Source organism: Callorhinus ursinus, unplaced genomic scaffold (genome assembly GCF_003265705.2).
Source record: "Callorhinus ursinus isolate GAN/ISIS: 27379988/994484 unplaced genomic scaffold, GSC_fseal_2.0 scaffold32, whole genome shotgun sequence".
In the NCBI taxonomy this organism is placed as follows: domain Eukaryota; kingdom Metazoa; phylum Chordata; class Mammalia; order Carnivora; family Otariidae; genus Callorhinus; species Callorhinus ursinus.
In genome coordinates, this window is record NW_027397094.1 from 12,709,670 (window position 1) to 12,719,465 (window position 9,796).

Here is a 9,796-nt window from a genome sequence, read left to right on the forward strand (position 1 = left end):
AAAAAAAAAAATCTTTAAAAAAAATAGAATAAAAATTTCAGTTTTAACTTTTAAAAAAAGCACAATGTAAATTAGAAAATATTTTGAGGGGCGCTTGGGTGGCTCAGTCAGTAAACGTCTGCCTTCGGCTCAGGTCATGGTCCCAGGGTCCTGGGATCGAGCCCCGCATCAGGCTCCCTGCTCGGCGGGGGAGTCGGCTTCTCCCTCTCCCACTCCCCCTGCTCATGTTCCCTCTCTGTGTCTCTCTCTCTCTGTCAAATAAATAAAATCTTAAAAAAAAAGAAAAGAAAGAAAAAAGAAATACCACTAACTTTCGGGAGCAAGAATTCTCTCTCAGGAAGCAACCCGCATCTGTCCAAAGCCTCAAACAAGTACACACTTGAGTAACAAATATTTTGCATCTATAAATATAGAAGAGATGACCAGGGGCCTAAAACACTTGAATTTACAAATTACTAAACGCCTATTACTCCTATAATAAAACCTGCTACCAATTTGAAGCAGGGCTACATCCCAGTAATAAATAAGCTATAAAAAGCATCCTGAAATAATTACATGCATTACCTATTTCAATGACGCTATTTACAATTTTTTCATCTGAATACTGTCATGCGTCTGTCAAAGACAACTTTGGTTTTAACATAATGTTTAAATGTTCTAAACAACAAGCCATAACTTTAGCCATTTCTTCCATCAACTGCCAGAATATGAAAACATATCCTTCATCACCACATTTAAACACACATATGCCTTTCTATTTGCTCTGGTAGGAGAACAAAAGCATGATTCACTTGAGAATTTCTCAAAGATGAGCACTGTTGGGGCATCTGGGTGGCTCAGTCGGTTAAGTGGCTGCCTTCGGCTGAGGTCATGGTCCCAGGGTCCTGGGATTGAGCCCCATGTCAGGCTCCCTGCTCAGCGGGGAAACTGCTTCTCCCTCTCCCACTCGCCCTGCTTGTGTTCCCTCTCTAGCTATCTGTCAAATAAATAAATAAGTAAAATCTTAAAAAAAAAAAAAAAGCATTGTTATACATACTTCATGTAGAGATTTGCTACCAAATAATCTGTGGTGATTCTGATTCTCAAAGTAGTATTAGTTCAATAAAAGCTGTGAAAATAGAGTGCCTGGGTGGCTCAGCTGGTTGAGCGACTGCCTTCGGCTCAGGTCATGATGCTGGAGTCTCGGGATTGAGTCCCACATCGGGCTCCCTGCTCGGCGGGGAGTCTGCTTCTCCCTCTGACCCTCTTCCCTCTTGTGCCCTCTGTCTCTCATTCTCTCTCTCTCAAATAAATAAATAAATAAAATCTTAAAAAAAAAAAAAGCTGTGAAAATAAAAAACCATTAAAAACCTTGGAATAAGGGGCACCTGGGTGGCTCAGTCGTTAAGCGTCTGCCTTCGGCTCAGGTCATGATCCCAGGGTCCTGGGATCGAGCCCCACATCGGGCTCCCTGCTCAGTGGGAAGCCTGCTTCCCCCTCTCCCACTCCCCCTGCTTGTGTTCCCTCTCTCGCTGTGTCTCTGTCAAATAAATAAATAAAATCTTTAAAAAAAAAAAAACACACACACAAAAACAATGTTCATCAAGAGCTGCTACCATCACAAAAAGAGATACAACCAGACATTATGCACCTCCTGACTGAAGGAAGTATTACCTAGAGTATTTGTAAGAAAAGAGCTTTCAAACCTGAATCTGATAAACCCTATATTTAATTACCAATTTGCAGGAAATGTAGAGACAGAAATACATGTTAATGACATCATGTGGATGTAATCAGAAGAAGAATCCAGAACATGGGAAATTTTAGAAGAGAAACACAATTTTTCAACAAATTACAAGGAAGAAAAAAACGAATGTGGAAGATCAATCTAGGAAATTCTATATCCGACCAATAGGAGCGCCAGACAGAGAAAGCAGGTAAAATGGAAGGGTAAAAATTATCAAAGATAATCTTAGAAGAAAACATCTCATAACCGAAAAGGTACATGTGACCTCAATTAAATAGGCTTAACCAAGAAAACACCTACAACCAATCAGTGAAAAAACACCCACAGATGGACAATTCTGCTTTTCATCTTATAAGCCCTTAGGCACTATATTTTATCATGCTCATTCTAAGACACTTAAAAAAAAAAAGGGAAACACAGCAGCAAGGCTTCAAGAATGGCCCAGAAGATTAATTAGCACTATTACTAAATGAAACTATAAGAAAATCTTGTTATATAGTATATTAAAAACAACATCATCCAAGACCTAAAAAAAAAAAATCTGCTTCTTTCAACATGGAAAATTATAATAATCCTCTAAAACACAAGAAAAAAATGAATCTAATAGTATTCTTGGAATGAGCCTCAGAGATGTGCATGGTAAAGTCAGACTCTGGAGAGGTCCAGGTTAGAAGCTGGAATCTGAGAGACTGGAAATTGGTAAGAAGATGTGAGGAATGGAGAAAAATACTAAAACGATCAAAAGGAGACTTCTTTCTGATTTTGCTAAGTCAACTGTTCCCTGATAAATTGGGATTGCCCATATCTCTGTTTCAACAGGTGCCAATGCATTTCAATTGCTATTTCAGATCAATAAACTGAGTGTAGAATACAAAATACCTCCATAAGAACTTAGAAGAAGTATGTTTCAACTATTTTATTTTAAATTAACATTGTTACTACAGAATAAATGGAACCTAAAATACTATAGGGCCATTTAGTCACTCTATATAGGTAAACAATACCAGATTTCAGTTACCATAAAACATTACAAACAAGAACTAAGGACAAAGAACCATGAAGACAATCACCAGAGAGGAACTAAAAGTACAATGTATATATCGACTGATCTACAGCAACTCCAAGTATATGGATACGAGAATATCCAGTAATGAATATATAATTTTTAAGCATACAGATGTATATTAATAAAAGGTTTACTGATAGTATTTCATTAATTAAATCAGTTAATCATTTTAAGTCCCATGATACGAATTTAGAAAAAATGCTTCCTCACTCCCACATTCATGACATAACTTTAATCAGACTCTTCAAACAGTTATAACGTTAGTGTCTATCATAGGGACACTTTTAGAATACCTCACACAATTACCTAGGATATATGTTTTCTTTTCTTTTTTTAAGATTTGATTTATTTATTTGAGAGAGAGAATGAGAGACAGAGAGCACGAGAGAGAAGAGGGTCAGAGGGAGAAGCAGACTCCCCGCTGAGCGGAGAGCCCGATGCGGGACTCGATCCCGGGACTCCAGGATCATGACCTGAGCCGAAGGCAGTTGCTTAACCAACTGAGCCACCCAGGCGCCCCAGGATATATGTTTTCTATTGCTGCTATACAACTACACAAATTTATTTTTTAAAGATTTGAGAGAGAGCTAGCAGAGCGAGCGAGAGGGAACATGAGTGCAGGGGGGAGGGACAGAGGGAGAGGGAGAAGCTGGCTTCCTGCTGAGCAGGGACACCCCTCCCCCATCCCTGCAATCGGGGCTGGACCCCAGGACCCTGGGATCATGACCTGAGCGGAAGGCAGACACTTAACCAACTAAGCCACCCAGGTGCCCCCACAAATTTATTATCTTACAGTTTTGGAGGTCAGAAGCCTGAGGACAGTCTCACTGGACTAAAATCAAGGCGTTGCAGGGGCACCTGGGTGGCTCAGTCGGTTTAAGTGTCTACCTTCGGCTCAAGTCATGATCCTGGAGTCCCGGGATTGAGCTCCGCATCAGGCTCCTTGTTCAGCGGGGAGTCGGCTTCTCCCTGTGCCCTTCACCCCACTCTCATGCGTGCTTTCTCTCTAACAAATAGAATCTTTAAAAAATAAAATAAAATCAAGGTGTTGCAAAGCTGTGTTCCCTTCTGGAGACTACAGAGGAAAATTCATTGCCTTGCCTTCTCCAGCTTCCAGACACCGCACACACTCTTTGGCTTCACCACCCTCTTCCATCTTCAAAGGCCACAGTGGCCAGTCGAAACCTTCTCACATCACTGCACTCCAGCACTGCCCTCTTCTGCTTCTACTTCTAAGGATCCTTGGGATTACACTCAGCCCACCTGGATAATATCCCTATCTTAAAGTCCGGTGATTAGCAACCTTAATTCCACCTAATTCTCCTTTGCCATGTAACCGAACATAATGCTCCCAGGTCCTGGGGACATCTTTCTTGCAAGGGGAGGGGCATTATTCTGCCCATCATGGCATATCCTCTTTACTTAAAATAAACACTTTTTAAAATCTGCATATGGGGGCACCTGGGTGGCACAGTCGGTTAAGCATCCGACTCTTGGTTTCAGCTCAGGTCATGGTCTCAGGGTCATGGGATCAATCAAGTCCCATGTCAGGCTCTGTGCTCAGAGAAGTTTGCTTGAGACTTTACTTTCTCTCCCTCTCCCTCTGCCCCTCCCCACTGCACATATGCACGCTCGCTCGCACTCTCTCTCTAAAATAAATACATCTTTAAAAAAATAAAAATTAAAAAAACCTGCATATGATGCTATCTCAGGAAATTAAATTTCCAACCCAAGCCATTTGCAAAACATTAGAACTGCTCTATTTCTTAAGTAAATTTTTAAGATGTATATCTACAAAATAGCTAACACTATGCACCAGTAACTGGTCTAAGTGCTTTAAACACCTTCATTTATTTAGTTATCACAACAACCCTACAACACCCAGTGAAGCAGCTCCAGGAATAATTACTAAATCTGTGTTCAATGTCGCTGCATCTTTGTACCAATTCTACCTGTTGACTTCTAAAAGAAATTCAAAAGTAGCACCAGTTGAGATAAAGTAATACAGAATGCCTCCATACGATGAGATAATTAATAAATACATAGTAGCTCCTTCTTTGCAGAATTATAATTTTAGGAGGAAGAATTTGCCTGATCATACATACACGAAGGAAGTATCAAACTCACAGGCAATTTTTTTTTTAAGATTTTATTTATTTGACAGAGAGAGACACAGCGAGAGAGGAAACACACGCAGGGGGAGTGGGAGAGGGAGAGGCAGGCTTCCCGCGGAGCAGGGAGCCCGATGCGGGGCTCGATCCCAGGACCCCGGGATCATGACCTCAGCCGAAGGCAGATGCTTAACAACTGAGCCACCCAGATGCCCCACTCACAGGCAATTTAATAAATGAAAATAATATGTACCACTTCATAGTCACTAAATCACCATGAAATAGCTTCCATCTGTTTTACTGGATTTGTGACTATATACTCCAATCTGCCTTTAGAAAGCAAGACTTATTCCCACCAGCTGCTGGGAATACTAGCTTCTGACAATTAGCCCTCAACTATGGGCGCACTTTCAAGAACTGTCTCAACTGAAGAAAGTGCCTGGCACACCCCCTTTCGCATACAAAAACCCAGTAATAGATCATCACAGGTATAAATGCCCAGCCCTTATCTCAACTAGGAAAATCTCTGAAGGGCCACCCTATCTTCAGAATTGCCCACAGGGTCAGGTGAAACATATGCTCAAACTACATCACAGCGGCACCTGGCTGGCTCAGTCAGTGGAACATGCAACTTTATTTTTTTAATTCAAGTTCGTTAACGTGTAGTGTATTATTTGTTTCAGGTGTAGAATTTAGTGATTCATTAGGTGCGTATAACACACATTACATCAAGTGTCCTCCTTAATGCCCGTCACTCAATTACCCTATCCCCCCACCCACCTCCCCTCCAGCAACCCTCAGTTTGTTCCCTATAGTTAAGAGTCTTTTATGTTTTGCCTCCCTCTCTGTTATTTTATTTTTCCTTCCCTTCCCCTACGTTCATCTGTTTTATTTCTTAAATTCCACATGAATGAAATCATATGGTACTAATCTTTCTCTGACTTATTTGGTTTAGCATAATACACTCTAGTTCCAGCCACATCACTGCCGATGGCAAGATTTCATTCCTTTTGATGACTAATATTCCATTGTGTATGTGTGTATACACACATGCACATGCATACACCATATCTTCTTTGTCTATTCCTGTGTTGATGGATATCTGGGCTCTTTCCATAGTTTGGCTATTGTGGACACTGCAGCTATAAACATTGGGGTGCATGTGCCCTTTTGAATCACTATGTTTGTATTCTCTGGATAAATACGTAGTAGTGCAATTGCTGGGTTGTAAGGTAGTTCTATTTTTAACTTTTTGAGGAACCTCCATACGAGCATGCAACTTTTTTTTTTTTTTAAGATTTTATTTCTTTGTCAAAGAGAGAGAGAGAGCCCAAGCAGGGGGGAGCAGCAGGCAGAAGGAGAAACAGGCTGCCTGCTGAGCAAGAAGCCCCATGCAGGACTCGATCCCAGGACCCTGGGATCCTGACCTGAGCTGAAGGCAGATGCTTAACTGACTGAGCCACCCAGGCAACCCAAGAACATGCAACTCTTGATCTTGGGGCTGTAGGTTCAAGCCCCATGTTGGGTGTAGAGATTACTTAAGAGTAAAATCTTAAAAAAAAAAAAAAAGCTTCTGCAGAGCAAAGGAAACTAAAAGGCAACCTATGGAATAGGAGAAGATATTTGCAAATGACATATCTGATAAAGGGTTAGTATCCCAAATAAAGAACTTCTATAACTCAACATACAAAAAACCCCAAATAATCCAATTAAAAAATGGGCAGAAGTCATGAATAAACATTTCGCCAAAGAAGACATCCCAATGGCCAACACAGACACGAAAAGATGTTCAACATCACTCGGCATCAGGGAAATGCAAAACAAAACCACAATGAGATACCACCTCACACCAGTCAGAATGGCTAAAATCAAGAACACAAGAAACAAGTATTGGCAAGGATGTGGAGAAAAAGAAACCTTCGTCCACTGCTGGTGGGAATGCAAACTGGTGCAACCACTGTGGAAAACAGTATGGGGGGGTCCTCAAAATATTAAAAATAAAATTACCCTATGATCCAGTAATTCCACTACTGGGTATTTATCCAAAGAATATGAAACCAATAATTTGAAAAGATATATGCATCCCTATGTTTACTGCAGCATTATTTACAATAGCAAATTATGGAAGCAGCCCAAGTGTTCATCGATTGATAAATGGATAAAGAAGAGGTAGTGTGTATATACAGTGGAATACTACTCAGCCATAAAAAAGAATGAAATCTTGCCATTTGCAACAACATGGGTGGGGCCAGAAAATATAACGCTAAGCAAAATAAGTCAGTCAGAGAAAGACAAATACTGTATGATTTCACCCATATGTGGAATTTAAGAAACAAAATAACCAAGGAAAGGGGGGAAAAAAGAGAGAGGGAAACCAAGAAACAGACTCTTAACTACGGAGAAGAATCTGAGGGTCACAAGAGGTGAGGTGGGTGGGGGATGGGTGAAACAGGTGAAGGAAATTAAGGCTACACTTACCTTGACAAGCACTGAGTAACGTACAGAATTGTTGAATCACTACATTGTACACTTAAAATCAATATAACTATGTTAACTATACTGAAATAAAAAATAAAAAATAAAATACTAAATTAATTAAAAAATAAAAGAACGACATTATTTAAAAGAAAAAAAACTCTAACTATGTATGGTGATAGATGTTAACTAGACCTATCTTGGTGATCATCAGACAACACATACAAATATCAAATCATTATTTTGTACACCTAAAACTAATATGTTAAATGTTAATTATACCTCAATAAAAAAACAATGTAAACAAAATGATGCTATAGAAACATAAATATGTACCAAATAATACATGAGAAAAGATATCACAAAATTGTATATCAATTTAAACTACTTTAAATACATAGACAAAAGAAATTTCCAAAATTTCTGGGGCGCCTGGGTGGCTCAGTTGGTTAAGTGACTGCCTTCGGCTCAGGTCATGATCCTGGAGTCCCGGGATCGAGTCCCGCATCGGGGTCCCTGCTCAGCAGGGAGTCTGCTTCTCCCTCTGACCCTCCTCCCTCTCATGCTCTCTCTCATTCTCTCTCAAATAAATAAATAAAATCTTAAAAAAAAAAAATTTCCAAAATGTCTTAGTTTTTGAGGTTAGGACATGAGAATTCAAGATTATTAGTTGTTGTTTAACGTTTACTCAGAAGATATTTTAAAGTTGAATTAATATAAAATAGTAACACTAAATAGTTAAATAAATCTAAAATTAAATAAAACCATAGATACCACAGGATATTGTTACCCAAACAAAACAATTGCATATAGGAAGCATCTACAAATTGGTTGTTAGTTTCTTTAAAATCGTTGTTACAAAGCACTACAGAGAAGCCTACAAAGAAAGAACTCCAAAATAAATAAATACAGACACACAGAAAATTATAAATTACCTGCCACAGGAGGGACAATACCAGAAAAATGCACTGTTGCATGTTCTCCATTAACTTCAACTCGTCGACCAATGACATCTGATGTCAAAGTGTCATTCATCATAATGCAGCCAGAATCCAAAATATGAGGAGATCTAGGAAGAAAATTACAAAATTGACAAGAATTAATAAAGATTAATAAAGTCCTTTAAAAAATGTTTTTTTCACTTCATTGAGATATTCTTGAAGTCAACACTCCTGATCAATTTAGTCTTCATATTTTGGTGAAAAGAAGAACCCATAGATGTATGTGCCATATTCTCATAATTTGATTTTACTTTACTCTCTAACTGTATTTTGATAATTTTTTTTTTAAAATGCTGCTTAACTCCAGTTAGCTCACATCACATAACTTGTCTATTATGTCATTTACTGAAGGGGCTGGAAGGAACGAAGAATAGAAGACAAGGGGATAAAAGTAATCGAGAACAGGGAAAGAAAACAGGCAATATGGGCATTGTTGTCTCTTCAGGACGGGAGAAAAACCCAAATCCATAGATATAGGAAGCAACATATATAATGAAAAATAAACTAAAAATTAAACCCTAGGGGCACCTGGCTGGCTCAGTTGGTGGAGCACGCAGCTCTGGATCTCTTGATCTGAGGGGGGTCATGAGTTCAAGTACCACCTTGGGCATAGAGCTTACAAAAAAAAATTAAACTCTAATAAAAATGCAGAACCCTAAAATTAAAGACAAAGAGGTCTTAAAGGGAGACTGAGTGACAAGTATCCCCGATCTAGGGATGTTAACTAGATCCAACTCATACTTCACAGGAAAGCAGAAGACTGAGGAACATGTTAAATGACATTCCCAGGGTGTAGTCTGCCAAAATCCAGACAGTGGGGAACTCTACTGTCACACAAGTCTGTTTCTTCAACAAATAAAATGCAAGGAGAAAAAGAAAGACATGGAGCTCCGGAGAACAAACGGATTAAAAGAAATTTAAGAAATATGTCAACCAATTGCAATATATGGAGACTTTATGTAGATCCTAATTTTTTAAAACTGTAAATAATTTTAAAGTAAAAGAAATTATGAGGATATTAAAGATTTGAACACTGACTAGATTTGATATTAAAGAATAACTGTTTAAAAGTTGAAAATAGAGCTGCCCTACGACCCAGCAATTGCACTACTGGGTATTTACCCCAAAGATACAAATGTAGTGATCCGAAGGGGTATGTGCACCCCGATGTTTATAGCAGCAATGTCCACAATAGCCAACTATGGAAAGAGCCAAGATGTCCATCGACAGATGAATGGATAAAGAAGATGTGGTGTATATATACACAATGGAATATTATGCAGCCATCAAAAGGAATGAAATCTTACCATTTGCAAGGATGTGGATGGAACTGGAGGGTATTACGCTGAACGAAATAAGTCAATCAGAGAAAGACATGTATCATATGATCTCACTGATATGAGGAATTCTTAATCTC

The 9,796-nt window shown here is 39.1% G+C and overlaps 1 protein-coding gene across 3 annotated transcripts in view; it reads right to left on the reverse strand.

Moving 5' to 3' along the window:
* Window positions 1-9,796, reverse strand: part of TBCE (tubulin folding cofactor E) — a 70,319-nt gene that overhangs the window by 44,751 nt on the left and 15,772 nt on the right. For all 3 annotated transcript variants that reach the window (XR_003204181.2, XM_025850806.2, XM_025850808.2), the window contains exon 2: window positions 8,314-8,447. Coding sequence is in view for 2 of the 3 variants with exons in the window: in XM_025850806.2 (XP_025706591.1) it covers window positions 8,314-8,416 (103 nt within the window). In the remaining variant the exon portion in view is untranslated. The remainder of the gene's footprint in view (window positions 1-8,313; window positions 8,448-9,796) is intronic.